Raw genomic sequence first — 16,499 nt, forward strand, 5'->3', positions numbered from 1 at the left:
GGGGACCAAAAAAAAGGGGGGTGAGGGCAAGGTTGGGTTTTGGGTAGAGGCAAAAAAGCTCTGCCCCATGAACCCACTTGTGTTGTGGGGGGTTTATATATGATGACCTGCCCCTTCCTTCCTTCTTGCCCCCAGGACTGGGAACAGCGTCAGGAGGAGGATAACCTCTTAATCGAGCGGATCCTGCTGTTGGTGCGCAATGTGCTGCACGTCCCGGCCGATCCCGATGAGGAGAAGGTACTCGCATGTCTGAAGGGGGGGCACCTGATTGTGGTCAGGCTGCTACTGGTCTAGGGCTTTGCCTGAAGGTGTAAAAGAAGCACCTCAGCCATTGCAGAGGTTCACCTACCTGTATCTCTGCTTTCACAGCAGTCACTGCTTTGTTGTTTTTTTATACCCCGTTTTAGGGTGAATTACTGTACTTTTCCGTGTACAGTGGTACTTCAGGTTAAGTACTTAATTCGTTCTGGAGGTCCGTACTTAACCTGAAACTGTTCTTAACCTGAAGCACCACTTTAGCTAATGGGGCCTCCTGCTGCTGCTGCTGCTGCGCTGCCGGAACCCAATTTCTGTTCTCATCCTGAAGCAAAGTTCTTAACCTGAAGCACTATTTCTGGGTTAGTGGAGTCTGTAACCTGAAGCGGATGTAACCTGAAGCATATGTAACCTGAGGTACCACTGTACAAGACAAGGTTTTCATATTTTAAAACCGTGTTTAAAAATTGGGGGGTTGTCTTATACAGTATGTAACTTCAGGTTACATACGCTTCAGGTTACAGACTCCGCTAACCCAGAAATATTACCTCAGGTTAAGAACTTTGCTTCAGGATGAGAACAGAAATCTTGCTCCGGCGGCACGGCGGCAGCAGGAGGCCCCATTAGCTAAAATGGTGCTTCAGGTTAAGAACAGTTTCAGGTTAAGAACGGACCTCCGGAACGAATTAAGTACTTAACCCGAGGTACCACTGTACACGGACAGTACACATAGGTGGGACGTGGTTTTTGTTGCTGTGGTGAGCTGGAGATTGTCAGCGGCTGTTGGGCGTGTTATTGGTGGCTTCAGCAAGGGCCACCCACCCCTCCCAAAAGCTCAACAACTCTGGGAAATCTGGGCAATCCTGTCTTATACACGGGGGCGTGTTATACACGGAAAAATATGGTGTATAGTAATGGGTTGACTTAGGCTTGAGTTCAGGCAGAGGCTTGCTGGTTTACACATTCACATTATACACACATCACTACACATCACCACGCTATCGTTAAATCTGCTGGATAAGGGTAGAGGCGAACAGGAACAGTCATCGGTCTTGCTTGTCTCTGGTATATTGCGAGAGATTTGCTCGCTATGTCACGCTAGTACGTGAGGTGACGTGATAGATTTCCACACACAACCTGTGCATGAGTGAGGTGTGTCAGTAGTTCTGCTTAAAATGTGCATTGCACATTGTCTCCATTTAGATTATATAGGAGTAACCCTAGCAAAAAAATTGAGGGATTTTGCTCCTGGTCTGACAGTGCAGACTAGGTTAGCACTGCTGAGCTACATTAAAGGGAAACGATGGGCTGATTTCCATAATAAGGGCTGCTGGCTTTTTTCTTCTTCTTATGGTGACAGCAAAAATAGTTACCGAGAGAACTTGGAAGTCAGTAGATAATCTTAATTTGGGAAGGTGATACACCCAGGTATGGAATATTGCACTCTTGGAGGAGTTATTTGGTTTTTTTGGGGGGGGGATTTTATAATGCTCCCAAATACAGTGGTACCTAGGGTTAAGTACTTAATTCATTCCGGAGGTCCGTTCTTAACCTGAAACTGTTCTTAACCTGAAGCACCACTTTAGCTAATGGGGCCTCCTGCTGCTGCGCCGCCAGAGCATGATTTCTGTTCTTATCCTGAAGCAAAGTTCTTAACCCAAGGTACTATTTCTGGGTTAGCGGAGTCTGTAACCTGAAGTGTATGTAACCTGAAGCATACGTAACCCGAGATACCACTGTATCAGGGAGGTATAAAACAAAAGGTACCATAAAACCAAAAATACCATAAAAGCAATTCAAAACGTTACACAGATTTGGTGTCCTCCCTAGTTCTCACAGCCCTTTATACAGAGAAAGTCCTTAACTTTAAAGTGACTATACTGAGTTTATTAATCTTGATATGTGATGGTGCCGTTCTTCGATTTGACGCTATCTTGTTTGTGTTTCGTAATTACAATTTTTGTTGTTGTACTTCATACAACATGGAAAAGCAGTTCACACGTGTTTGCACAAACGTATGTACAGTGGTACCTTGGTACTCGAACAGCTTGGCTCCTGAATGCTGCAAACCCGGAAGTGAGTGTTCCGGTTTGCGAACGTTTTTCAGAAGCTGAACGTTGAATGTAACTTCTGCTTGAGTGCAGGAAGCTCCTGCAGCCAATCGGAAACCATGCCCTGGTTTGCGAACGGTTTCGGTAGTCGGACAGACTCCTGGAACAGATTATGTTCGAGAACCAAGGCACCACTGTATATATATTTAACGCAACCTTATTGTTCCTCGGGACGCGGGTGGTGCTGTGGGTTAAACCACAGAGCCTAGGACTTGCCGATCAGAAGGTTGGCGGTTCGAATCCCCGCAACGGGGTGAGCTCCCATTGCTCGGTCCCTGCTCCTGCCAACCTAGCAGTTCGAAAGCACGTCAAAGTGCAAGTAGATAAATAGGTACCGCTCCGGCGGGAAGGTAAACGGTGTTTCCGTGCACTGCTCTGGTTCGCCAGAAGCTGCTTAGTCATGCTGGCCACATGACCCGGAAGCTGTACGCCGGCTCTCTCAGCCAATAAAGCGAGATGAGCGCCGCAACCCCAGAGTCGGCCACGACTGGACCTAATGGTCAGGGGTCCCTTTACCTTTACCTATTGTTCCTTGGAATGCAGTTTGAAAGCCAGCAATGGACAGTGTCCCTGTCCTCAACAACCACAGTGTTCGTCCTTCCTTCCTTCCTTCCCCTCACCCTTTGGTATCCCTATTCAGAAGAAGAAGAAGCACCTTAGGTCATGAGGACCCCAGTGCCCTTGTACTCAGGCTCCTGTGGTCTTTCCCATAGAACATTGACGACGATGCCAACACTCATGACCGGGTGCTATGGGCCATCCACATCAGTGGCATGGATGATCTGCTCAAATTCTTGGCCAGCTCCCAGAGCGAGCAGCAGTGGAGCCTGCACGTGCTTGAGATCATCTCCCTTATGTTCCGGGACCAGGTAAGCAAGGGGAGGAGGACGAGGGTTGGGCAAGGCGGGCGAAAATCTGCAGGTGGTTGCTTGGGCTCTCCATTGGATACAGTCTCTGTGTTAGGAGTTGGCAGTGCTATTTTTCTAGAAAAAGAGGTGCCGGAGCTCACCATGAACACCTCCCTTGTTCTCTTATACAGTCGTACCTTGGAAGTCAAACGGAATCCGTTCCAGAAGTCCGTTCGACTTCCTTTTTTTTTTTTTTTTTTTTAAAAGCAATTTATTGGGTTTTACAATAAAAGTAAACATAATAAACAATATAACATTAATCTTAACATATTTTCACATTTTCTTTGGACTTCCTCACATCTCCCGCTCCCACTTTCATCGTTATAACATTTTGTCAGCAATTTATCATCTTATTTAAATTCTTATATCCCTTCTATATTTCATAATCTTATAATTCTCAAAAGGAGCTAAATTTTCACAGTGTTACTTATTTTCTTAAAGACTTCTAAATTTAGTGGTGCTCAGTTATTTTAATCTAGCATCTTATTTAGCATTCACTCAAATTACAATGCTTTTGTAAATAGTTCTTAAATTTCTTCCAGTCCTCCTCAATCCTCTCTTCTCCCAGGTCACGGATTCTGCCAGTCATTTCAGCCAGTTCCATGTAGTCTATCAGTTGTATCTGCCATTCTTCCAGTGTGGGTAGATCTTGAGTTTTCCAATGTTTAGCAAGAAGTATCCTTGCTGCTGTTGTTGCATACATAAAAAATGTCTGGTCCTTCTTTGCCACCCCTTGGCCGACAATACCCAAAAGGAAAGCCTCTGGCTTCTTAGTGAAGGTATATTTAAATACCTTTTTCAATTCAGAAGTCCGTTCGACTTCCAAAACGTTCAGAAACAAAAGCGCGGCTTCAGATTGGCTGCAGGAAGCTCCTGCAGCCAATCGGAAGCTCCGTCGGCCGCTCGGCTTCCAAAAGAATGTTTGAAAACCAGAACACTCACTTCCGGGTTTCGATCTTTCGGGAGCCGATTTGTTCTGGAGCCAAGGCGTTTGAGATACACAGTACAACTGTAATGGCAATGGCGCCCACCGGAGAGGTGCCGGAACTGAGTTTCTGGCTGAAGAAACGCTCTTGAAGTGGGAATGAAACCCCAGGAACTTAGTGGCATTCAAAACTTACATACTGTAGAAAGGGAAGAAGGAAGAGGGAGAGTTTGAATTGTGATACAAGACGAAAGGGGAGATGGCAATAGTTTTCACCTGTACTTGTGAGAGACATGTGGGGTGGGGTGTAATTGGGGCAGTTTTTGGTGGGTTGGGAAACAGCGGTTGCTAACAAAACTAGTGAATAATATTTATTTATTTATACATACATACACACCCCACCCATCTGGCTGGGCTTCCCCAGCCACTCTGGGCGGCTTCCAACAAAATATTAAAATACAGTAATGCATCAAACAGTAAAACTTCCCTAAACAGGGCTGCCTTCAGATGTCTTCTAAAAGTCTGGTACTTGTTGTTCTCTTTGACATCTGGTGGGAGGGCGTTCCACAGGGTGGGTGCCACTACCGAGAAGGCCCTCTGCCTGGTTCCCTGTAACTCGGCTTCTCGCAGTGAGGGAACCGCCAGAAAGCCCTCAGCGCTGAACCTCAGTGTCCAGGTACAACGATGGAGGTGGAGACGCTTCTTCAGATATATTGGACCGAGTATATCTGTGATACATAGGAACAGGACTTCCAGGTTTAGAGACAATATGCCTTCAGAAAACACATGTGAAGGGCAAGAACTGACTTTTCTTGAGCGTGGTCATTTTGTGAGTCTTTTCACCTGGTCACTGTTAGGTGAAGTGATGGGTGAGTTAGTTGACATTACCCAAGGATGAGGAGCCTGTGTTCCTTTAGAGCTCGCTGTTCTCTAGCAGGCTGCCTTGCTGACCAAGCCAGCAGGGCCCAGTGGCCAGGCATGTTGGGTGTTTCAGTCCATCAACATCTAAATGGCCACAGGTTAACCTTCCCCGGTCAAACCTAACACAGTTGTCCTTATGTTTAGCATTTTGTAAGCCTTCTCAAAGTTAGGAGGCACAGAAGACAGGCAGAAAGATTACCTTGTCCTATAGGCTACCTGCAGTGACTACTCTCTGCCTGGGATGGGCTTGGTATTGGGTGAGCCTAGCTTGGCTTGCAGGAAGTCACAGAAGTCCGTGTCCCCAACAGAACCCAGAGCAACTGGCAGGAACAGGGCAGGCCCGCTCAGCCAAGGAGCAGAGCGCAGACGCCGCTGAATTGGAGCACCTGAGGCAGAAGGAACTGGCTGAGAAGAAGAGCCGGGTTCTCCAGCGGAGCAGCAGGTGAGGCAGGGTGGATTCGATTTAAATCACTAGTCAGTAAGACCTGTGCTTCTAACACTTCTGATCCTTGATTCAAACTATGCTTGTTCCCCCGATATATGCATCTGCTTCTCCCTTTCTCCGCAGGCACTCTCGTTTCGGTGGCTGCTACGTCATTCAGGGCCTGAAGTCTTTTGGAGACAGAGACGTTGTGATGCATAAGGGATTACAGAATGTAAGTTGATGTGGGTGCAGGTGTGTGGGTGTGTGTGGTGGGGAGAGTCGTTGCCTGGCAGTGCTCAAAGTTGAAGGCCTCCCTTTGCTACTTTGGGTTGTGAAGTGTGTTAAGTATAGTAATTTAATTTGCAGACATTGTCAATGCTTGCATGCATTAAAAGGTAAAGGTAAAGGGACCCCTGACCATTAGGTCCAGTCGTGGCCGACTCTGGGGTTGCGGCGCTCATCTCGCTGTATAGGCCGAGGGAGCCGGCGTACAGCTTCCGGGTCATGTGGCCAGCATGACTAAGCCGCTTCTGGCGAACCAGAGCAGCGCACGGAAACGCCGTTTACCTTCACGCCGGAATGGTACCTATTTATCTACTTGCACTTTGACGTGCTTTCGAACTGCTAGGTTGGCAGGAGCAGGGACCGAGCAACGGGAGCTCACCCCGTTGCGGGGATTCGAACCACCAACCTTCTGATCGGCAAGCCCTAGGCTCTGTGATTTAACCCACAGTGCCACCCGTGTCCCTTGCATGCATTACTTTGTGTTTAAATTGGATTGGTTGGTAACCGAGTTCTAGAGAGTTCTGTAGGGGTTCTCATGTGATTGGCTATCGTTGGTCACATGGGAAGGAGAGACTCTGTCTAATGTGAGGCAAGATGGCTGTGTTTTAGAATCCAGAGTGAACACTGCTAGGTTGAATCGAGTGTCGGAGTGCTTCTTCTCCGCTTGGGAGAAAGAGAGCAAAGATGCAGGAGAAGGCAAAAGTGGGCAATCTCTCATAGGAGCTGCAAGGCATGGCCTAACTGAGATACAGAAGGCTGAGTGCTGAGCTCTGGAAAGAGAGGAAAATACAGTTGTTTAGAAGTTAGAAGAAGAGACCGTAAGCCCATGCTTGAACAAGCACGCGACTTTAAATATTATGTTTTAATTCATCTATAACTTGAGATTCTGCAAGTACAGCTTTTGAATGTTAAAGTCTGGGCATTGGTTTAATTTCCAAAGAAGGGTGTCAGTCGTGGTTTGAGCTTCTTAGCTGCGTTTTCGCTACTCTTACTTCAACCACAAAGTGGTAGCCCAGAAAGCCCCCCACTTGCCTACCCTTACAAGCCCCCTCAATTGCAGAGGAAGCTGCAGTTGTGGATTCTTCACCTTTACTCCTCCTCTGGTGCCCTTGCGTCCCTCAGGTGTGGAGAACCTGTGGCCCTCCAGCCGTCGCTGAACTACGCTTCCCCAGCAGCCCCAGCAAGCATGGCCAATGGCCAGTGATTATGGGAGTTGTAGTTCAACAACATACAGAAGTCCAGGGGTTCCCCACACATGGTGCGCACCTCTCTCGCATGCTTGCTAGAGCAAGTAGGACTTACAGGCAGGGCGAGAGTAGGAATGGGGCAGGAGAAATAATAATAATAATAATTTAATATTTATACCCCGCCCATCTGGCTGGGTCCCCCCAGCCACTCTGGGCAGCTTCCAACAAAACACTAAAGTACAATAACCTGTTAAACATTAAAAGCTTCCGTAAACAGGGCTGCCTTTAGATGTCTTCTAAAAGTTTGGTAGTTATTTTTCTCTTTGACATCTGGTGGGAGGGCGTTCCACAGGGCGGGTGCCGCTAGCGAGAAGGCCCTCTGCCTGGTTCCCTGTAACTTGGCTTCTCTCAGCAAGGGAACCGCCAGAAGGCCCTCGGTGCTGGACCTCGGTGTCCAGGCAGAACGATGGAGGTAGAGACGCTCCTTCAGGTATACTGGACCGAGGCTGTTTAGGGCTTTCAAGGTCAGCACCAACACTTTGAATTGTGCTCGGAAATGTACTGGGAGCCAATGTAGGTCTTTCAAGACCGGTGTTATATGGTCTCGGCGGCCGCTCCCAGTCACCAGTCTAGCTGCTGCATTCTGGATTAATTGTAGTTTCCGGGTCACCGCTGCAGCCATCCCCACCTTCGTATCTTCTCCGCTCTCTCCTGTTCCCGGGCAGGTGAAGAACTACAGCCACGATCTGGCCAAGGAGGTACGGCGGGTGCCAAAGAGGCGCCAGCTTGCCCGCGATGGCGAGGGCGTCTCTCGCCGCTCAGCCCTCAACGTGCGGCTTTTCCTCAAGGAGTTCTGCGTGGAGTTTTTGGAGAACTGCTACAATCGCCTGATGTGTCTGGTCAAGGTGAGAGTGGTGTCCGTATCCTGCCAAGCGAGTTTGGGGATGGCAAATGGAGCGTCCTGGAAAAGGGAATAGGGAGGGGAGGGATGTTGGTGGTGTTGGGCAGAGCTGCAACAGCACCTTCCCCGGGGATATCTGTTCCTTAACATAAAAGTGCCAACTCAGCTGGATCTGGCAAGACGTCATCCTTTGTTCTGTTCTGTTCTAGATCAGAACTTTGTATTTTAAGGATTTAATTTTAACTTTTGTCATTGGGCGGTAAGAGTTTAATCCAGTGACGTTGTTGCACAAACAGAACAGTTTTCCACTTGTGCAACAGACTCTTCCCCCACCTCGAAAAAAATCTGCATCGGAGAGTTGGAGGAACTCCCAGAATGGATTGCCGGTTAATGACTTTGCTGGATACAACCCAGTATAAACATTGTAAAGAAAAACCGGTGCTGGTTGGTGTGATGGGTGACAAATGCCCTGGAAACACATGGAGATAAATAGGTCTCATAAAGACCTCCCTCCAGTCCTTTCTTATGGTGCAAAATACCGTATTTTTTGCACCATAACACTCACTTTTTTCCTCCTAGAAAGTAAGGGGAAATGTCTGTGCGTGTTATGGAGCGAATGCCCGCGGGTGGCAGGGGGGATCTGCTGCAATCATGAGCAGAGGATCCATGGTTCCCCTTCCTTCCGTCCTCCGTGGTTACAAAGCATGGATCCGCATGGATCCTCAGGATTTTTGCATTGGGCTACTCCAAACTCACTGTCAGATCACATGTCTGTGGCCACAGCATGAACCACAAAAATCATATATCCACTATTTGGTTTAGAATATTTTTTTTTCTTGTTTTCCTCCTCTAAAAACTATGTGCGTGTTATGGTCTGGTGCGTGTTAAAGAGCGAAAAATACGGTAAGTAGAAATGTGCAAATGTTCATCTTTTATATAGAAGTTACCACCACTGTGCTCTGCATCTGAAATTTCTTGGTGTCCACTATGCACATACAGTGGTTCCTCGGGTTACATACGCTTCAGGTTACAGACTCTGCTAACCCAGAAATAGTGCTTCAGGTTAAGATCTTTGCTTCAGGATAAGAACAGAAATCATGCTCCGGCAGCGGGAGGCCCCATTAACTAAAGTGTATGTAACCCGAGGTACCACTGTAATAGGAACCCCCCCCCCAAAAAAAGGAGCAGTAACAGAATCAGCTGCTTCCTCTTGACTTTCCTTTTCTCTGTTCTCCCCCATCCTGCAGGATCACCTGATCAGGGAAAAGGCCCAGCAGCACGATGAGACCTACTACTTATGGGCCATGGCTTTTTTCATGGCCTTCAACCGGGCTTCATCTTTCCAACCTCAGCTGGTTTCTGAAACAGTTAGCGTTCGGACTTTCTACTTCATTGAGCAAAGCCTGACCAAATACTATGAGATGTTACTTATGGATAAGAAGGAGGCTACTTCTTGGTCCAGAAGGTAAGGGGGGGTTAGTCACCCTGTGGAATGGCCTCCTGGGTTCCCCCCTCTTGTTTTGGCTGTGCGACTGAGTGCTTTTGTCACTTGCCCTCTCATCCTGTCTTCCCCTGTCTCTCCAGGATGCATCTGGCTCTCAAAGCCTACCAGGAACTGCTAACGACGGTGCACGAAATGGACCGTTCGCAAGACGAAGCTTTGCGCAACAGCAGTCACATCATAAAGAGTGAGGATTTTTAGTTGTAGAAAACACAACCTCTTAGGACAGAGGTTTTCAACCTTTTGGAGTCCACGGCTCCCTTGACCAACTTCATTCTTTCTGCGGCACCCCTGTGGGGCTCAGGAGCCCAGTTGTGTCACCCCTTGCCTGCAGAGCCGGCAGCCCCTCACCCTTTTCGAAACACCTTCCCCTTGGGGAGCGCTCCCTCGGCCTCCTCTCTTCTCCCCTCTCCTTGGGAGCCCTCTGGGTTGCCGCCCCTGGTCTCTTGAGCTGTCCTCCCTGCCCCAAAGAGAGATGCCTCCTCACACTGCCTCACAGGGGCCTGGGAAGCACCCCCTGGCCAGCCCCAGAGGCACCATTCGCCTGCGGAGCTTGTAGCCAGGGCTGTTGCAACAAACAGCTGTGCAAGCCTTTGGCAGGCAGAGATGCGAGAGGGCATCAGAGGAGGGAGGGAGGGAAGGGAAGAGGGACAGAGGCCAGTGTTGCCCGTGGCACCCCTGACCATCATTCAAGGCACTCCAGGGTGCCACAGCACACTGGTTGAAAACCACTGTCTTAGAACAATGTTCCGTCTGTGCTTAAGACCCAGTTCAGATTGAGAGGCAATGACTTGAGAGCTTTATGTGTTGGGTGGATATGCTGTTTTAGGTAGCCTCAGGAGCACATTGATGATAATGGAGAAGAAAGAAATGGTTCTCCGCTTGCTCTTGTTTTCAATTTATGAATTGCCATTTATACACGTCTTTTTAGAAATATTATCTTTAAGAAACAGCTAAGCCGCTGAAGATCTTGTTGGAAAGATAATAGAAAACAAGCACCTAAAACAGAGACTTTTCCATACAGCTGGAAAAGCTTGTCAAAACAAAAATGTCTTCTGTTTCACGGAAGTACCGATAATAGGCACTGGTCAGGGATACTGTTCCACAGAACAGGGAGATATGCTCTGAATCCCTGCTCCGAGTTACTGAGGAGAGGGCTTTTGATATTTTTTGGACTTGGAAGGAGAAACTCCTTCAGGACACAGTGATCCTACTGGGTCTATAATGCAATCTCAAGGAACCTGGTCGTGAGCTGTACACAGGTTGCCCGGCCCCCAAGTGGATTTAGCATGAAGTGTTTAGGATCCCATTCCTTCCGCTATTTTTTTTCTTGTAGAGCAGGAAACGCTGGCTTGTGTGCACAAATAACACTAACAACATGACCACCTCTTTCTCCCAGACAACATTTTCTACTTGATGGAGTACCGCGAGCTGTTCCTCACCCTCTTCCGTAAGTTTGATGCCACAAAGCAGCCCAGGTCATTCCTGAAAGATCTGGTGGAGACCACTCACCTTTTCGTGAAGATGCTGGAGAGATTTTGCAAAGGGAGGAGCAGCCTAGTGGTCCAGGTATATTGGTGTCTGGGGACAAAGTCCTTTCCGTGCGGGGAAGCTGGCGGGTCCCAAGTAGGCCGCACTAGGCCTCTCCATTTCAGCCAAGCCACACAGACCTGCCCTTCCCTATATGTTATATAGGGTGTCAGGTGTGGGGATAGGTAAGGGTGGGGCTTTGGCAGTACCTGCGAAACCAAGCTGATCGTTGGCGTCTGTGAAGCGCTGCACACACTTTCTGGGCCCGAGAGGGTTGATTTTTTTATAATGTATTAAAGATTTTCTTAATTTACAAAGGTATGTGCAATGTCTCTCTCTCATATTTTTTTTCCACGTAACCCTTTATTATTATTATTATTATTATTATTATTATTATTATTTACAAATCAGTTTCATTTGTTGAGACATTAGGAAGAATAGGGTGAAAGATGAGTGGGGGTGGGGTCAGGTGGCGATGTTTCTGTTTTACTTAAAATATGTGGGGTTTTGTGTCAGCGTTCTTTGTGCAGGTTCTCTGCTGTTCACTTGTGTTCCTTTGGTGGTGAGAGGTTGGGGTTGGCCTAGGGTGTGGCTGTTCATTTGTGGTTGGCTGTGGTGGTCTTTGTTTTCATGTGTGAGTGAGGTGGGTGGGTGTTTTGGATCAGCTTAGCCATATTGATTTGTATGCTGTTGGTGGATTTTTGTCGTTGTCTTTTTGGGCTGTGTATGTGATAAAGGGGAGCCATACCAGGGTGAAGGCGTCGTCTTCTATTTGTCTCCGTGTCAGTTAATTATTAGTTAATTTTTATAGTAAGGCGAGAGATTGATTTACAGTGGTACCTCAGGTTAAGTACTTAATTCGTTCCGGAGGTCCGTACTTAACCTGAAACTGTTCTTAACCTGAAGCACCACTTTAGCTAATGGGGCCTCCTGCTGCTGCCGCACCGCCGGAGCACGATTTCTGTTCTCATCCTGAAGCACTATTTCTGGGTTAGCGGAGTCTGTAACCTGAAGCGTATGTAACCTGAAGCATATGTAACCTGAGGTACCACTGTAATCACTTTCCCTGGGTCGTGCTTGTGGACGAAGGGCTCTAGGATTGCTACACTTCCGTCAACAGCCCCTTTTCCTCAAAAGCTGGCTCAGAAACTAGGAAGCTGTTGGTTGGTTTGTTGCAGAGCAAGAAAATCAAGAGGAAGAAGAAGCCTGCTAGCTCGGCTGTGCAGCCCCGAGCGCCTGAGGAGCTGGAGAAGATGTGGCCGAGGCTGGCTGAGCAAATTGATAAATGCATCAAGGTAGGATAATGGGAAATAACCAGTCTTGACACAGCAGCTTGGGGGCTCCTGTATTTTGTTTTCTAGCTGTCTGGAAACGGAGAGTGGCGCTTTTGCAGCTCTCTTGTTTGATCCAGTTCTAAAATGCACAAGGTTGGTTCTGAAGTCATAAAGGTAAAGGGACCCCTGACCATTAGGTCCAGTCGTAGCCGACTCTGGGGTTGCGGCATTCATCTCGCTTTATTGGCCGAGGGAGCCGGCATACAGCTTCTGGGTCATGTGGCCAGCATGACTAAGCCGCTTCTGGCGAGCCAGAGCAGCGCTCGGAAACCCTGTTTACCTTCCCGCCAAAGCGGTACCTATTTATCTACTTGCACTATGATGTGCTTTTGAACTGCTAGGTTGGCAGGAGCAGGGACCGAGCAACGGGAGCTCACCCCGTCGCGGGGATTCGAACCGCCAACCTTCTGATCGGCAAGTCCTAGGCTCTGTGGTTTAACCCACAGAGCCACCCGCGTCCCTAATATTTTGCAAAAGGAAGTAAATTGTCTGTTTTCCAGTTGGAAAATTCTATTTATTACATATTACATTTGTATCCAGCTTTTACTGCAAGAAGCTCAAGGTGGCATGAATGGTCCCCCACCCTTTTCAGCCAGTGTGGTGTAGTGGTCAAGAGCGGTAATCTCGTAATCTGGGGAACCGGGTTCGCGTCTCCACTCCTCCACATGCAGCTGCTGGGTGACCTTGGGCCAGTCACACTTCTTTGAGGTCTCTCGGCCCCACTCACCTCACAGAGTGTTTGTTGTGGGGGAAGAAGGGAGAGGAGAATGTTAGCCGCTTTGAGACTCCTTAAAGGGAGTGAAAGGCGGGATATCAAATCCAAACTCCTCTTCTTCTTCTTCTTACCAACAACCCTGTGAGGTAGGTTGGGGGGAGAGAGAGGGTGACTGGCCCACGGTTGCCTTACACCACTCTGGCTCTGATAGTACTGCCTAGTGTAGTGATCATATTTTCTAGTTGTGTGAAGTGTGGATATTGGTCTGTGAATGTTCAGTTGCCAACAGAGGTTTGGTAACACTTGTTTTTCAGTTTTGCTTTTGCATCTTGCTAAAATCTTCTCAAGAGAGGTGTGAAAACTGATGATAGTAGTGCAATAGTGCACTGAATTTTCTCAGCTATCATTCATGCAGTGCCTTCTGGAAGCCGGTAGGGGGTAGGGTTTCTAACTTTCCAAATGTTGAGCTGGTTTTGTAAGTCCTCTAGCCCTATTTTGAGATGGCACCACAGCCTCCTTTCAGAAGATATGATAAAAAGCATGTTTTGGAAATGCAGGCAGGCTTGCAATCTGGAAACGCGTTAAAATTAAAAATGTTCCTATCATTTGACGGGCAAAAGAATTCCACCCTGGTCGAACAGAACTCTGCAGTGTGAGTGGCAGAAAAACCTTAGTGTGAATCTGCATTCAATCCTTCCTCTTTGAAATTTACTTACTTTATTAATCTTGCCCTTGCTCGGAATACATCTGGCATCTTTTACAATCATTTTAACATTTCAAAGCTTGACTTCCTTCCCCCTCTTTCTGCAGTTCCTTGAATTTATTCTTTAATATATTCTGCATATCCAAATTCATTTATTTTGCTCACTTAATTATCTACTTTAAATATATACTCTCACGAAAGTTATCTTGATTTCTTATCCTTCCAGTTAGTTTTGCCATGTCTACATATTCCATAAGTTTTTGTATCCATTCTTCTGATGTCAAGACTTCTTCTTTCCATTTTGGGGCAAATAACTTTCTTGCCGCTGTAAGGTAAAGGTACCTCTGCCCGTGCGGGCCAGTCTTGACAGACTCTAGGGTTGTGCGCCCATCTCACTTAAGAGGCCGAGGGCCAGCACTGTCCGGAGACACTTCTGGGTCATGTGGCCAGCGTGACAAAGCTGCATCTGGCGAGCCAGCGCAGCACACGGAAACACCGTTTACCTTCCCGCCAGTAAGCGGTCCCTATTTATCTACTTGCACCCGGGGGTGCTTTCGAACTGCTAGGTTGGCAGGCGCTGGGACCGAGCAACCGGAGCGCACCCCGCCGCGGGGATTCGAACCGCCGACCTTTCGATCGGCAAGCCCTAGGCGCTGAGGCTTTTACCCACAGCGCCCCCCGCGTCCCCTCTTGCCGCTGTAGTTACGTACATAAATAAATTTCTGTACAATTTATGTCAGGGGTAGGCAAACTAAGGCCCGAGGGCCAGATGCGACCCACTCACCTTCTCAATCCGGCCCGTGAATGGTCCAGGAATCAGCGTGTTTTTACATGAGTAGAAAGTGTCCTTTTATTTAAAATGCATCTCTGAGTTATTTGTGGAGCATAGGAATTCGTTCATTATTTTTCTTCAAAATATAGTCCGGCCCACCATGTGGTCTGAATGACGGTGGACCGGCCCTCTGCTGAAAAAGTTTGCTGACCCCTGATTTAGGTAGTTCTGTCCCTATAATTCCCAAAAGAAAAGCTTCTGGTCTTTTTTACAAAGGTTATTTTCCGGCATCTCTTTCTTGCTGTCAGGGTCCTGAGCCTCTCCCGGAGGACGTTGTCCCTTTCGATGCTGCATCGGAAATTCCACTGGAGGAGCAGCGAGCTGAGGCTATGGTACGGATCCAGGACAGTCTACTGGCTGGCCAGGCACCTGAAGCTCTGTCTCTCTTGCGTTCAGCAAGGTAAGGAAGTGGCTTCAAGGAATGTATCCGTGCCCTTAATAGTCTGTGAAGGACTATTGGTGAATCAGAGGAGCTAAAATCATCGAGTTGGGAGGGGCCCACAGGCCATCTGGTCCAACCCCTTGCAAATACAGGCATCTTGACTAAAGCATCCATGACAGGTGGCCATCCAACCATCTGCTTTAAAACCGTCAAGGAGGGAGAGTCCACCACCTCTCGTGGGAGTCTGTTCCACTGCCGAACAGCTCTTGGAATAATTCAAAACATCAAAACTAACAAACTGAAGTCTCTGAAAGTCCTTAAATGGATCACGGTGCCAGACTTTACCCGGCGGAGAGCAAGCTGTGAAGCTTTGTATAATCAGCCAATTAGTTCAACACTCGTAAGTAGAAAGATATACAGTAGATAGATATAATGAAAAATACTCTGGAACAGTGCTCATGTGATTATGTATTGAACAGTGACTACATAATCGCATAAGCACTGTTCCAGAGTGTTTTTCATTATATCTATTTGGAAAAAAGATTGGTTAATGAAGAAATTACGTATCTTTCTACTCACAAGTGTTGAACTAATTGGCTGATGAAGAATTCAACGAAACAGTAGTTGTTATCTGGAAACACCGTTCAGCAGAGTTCAGAGTTGGACATCAGAATTGGACATTTGCTGATTATACAAAGCTTCACAGCTTGTAAAGTCCGCCGGGTAAAGTCTGGCACCGTGATTCATTTAAGGGCTTTCAGAGACTTCAGTTTGTTGGTTTGTTTTGAATTATTCCATAAAGTTTTTCACATTGTTATTGTTTCTGGCCATCGTATTGCTTTCGATATTGCTGACTCATATTTTGCAACACAGGGGTTTGTTTGTTTATGAACAGCTGCTCTTGCCAGAAAGTTTTTCCTGTATGTTTAGTTCGGAGTCTCCTTTCTTGTAACTTGAAGCCATTGATTCGAGTCCTACCCTCCAGAGCAGGAGAAAACAAGCTTGCTCCCTCTTCCACGTGACAGCCCTTAAGGTAGTTGAATATGGTTATCTTGACACGCAAAGTTGACCATCTCTGTGTTGTAAGAAACCTGAAAAGTAAAGGAAGTGTTGGAAGCAGCTAGGTTTTCAGCTTCATTAAGTGGTCTTTTAGCAGCCCTGTTTAACAAACGAACATGTGCAACAGAAGGGTTCTTCCTCCAGAAATGTATGGCAAATGTAAACTTAGCAGTGTGTGTGGCCCTTTACTGGAATAACAAGAAGGCAGGTCTCTGTCCCAAGCAGCTTGCAATCTAAACGTTGACACGAGGGACTAAGAGGAGGAGGAGGAGATGATTATGGGTTGGGGAGGGGTGACATGGGCAAATGGGGGTTCCACCCTCCCAACTTTGAAAAGATTGTCAGCTTCACATAGGCCTGTTTTGTTCTTTAGACATTTATCTAAAATATTCTTAGGAATGTTATTTGGAAGGAAACATTTATGAACGTATTCATGGAGGCCAATTGGATGCATCTCTATTCACAGACGCAAGGCACACAAGTAGTGATGTTTGCTGGATTGTCACCCTTGTTCACAATTCTATAG

At 47.3% G+C, this 16,499-nt stretch overlaps 1 protein-coding gene across 2 annotated transcripts in view; it reads left to right on the plus strand.

The window, feature by feature from the left end:
* The window catches only part of TIMELESS (timeless circadian regulator), a 63,621-nt gene that overhangs the window by 21,166 nt on the left and 25,956 nt on the right, over positions 1-16,499 (plus strand). For both annotated transcript variants that reach the window (XM_080994407.1, XM_080994408.1), the window contains exons 6-15: positions 136-237; positions 3,080-3,235; positions 5,429-5,562; positions 5,689-5,776; positions 7,742-7,921; positions 9,165-9,382; positions 9,502-9,605; positions 10,818-10,987; positions 12,127-12,243; positions 14,781-14,932. In XM_080994407.1, coding sequence (XP_080850533.1) covers positions 136-237; positions 3,080-3,235; positions 5,429-5,562; positions 5,689-5,776; positions 7,742-7,921; positions 9,165-9,382; positions 9,502-9,605; positions 10,818-10,987; positions 12,127-12,243; positions 14,781-14,932 — 1,421 coding nt within the window. The remainder of the gene's footprint in view (positions 1-135; positions 238-3,079; positions 3,236-5,428; positions 5,563-5,688; positions 5,777-7,741; positions 7,922-9,164; positions 9,383-9,501; positions 9,606-10,817; positions 10,988-12,126; positions 12,244-14,780; positions 14,933-16,499) is intronic.

The sequence above is a fragment of the Podarcis pityusensis genome, assembly GCF_964106645.2.
Source record: "Podarcis pityusensis genome assembly, chromosome: 2".
Lineage (NCBI taxonomy): Eukaryota > Metazoa > Chordata > Lepidosauria > Squamata > Lacertidae > Podarcis > Podarcis pityusensis.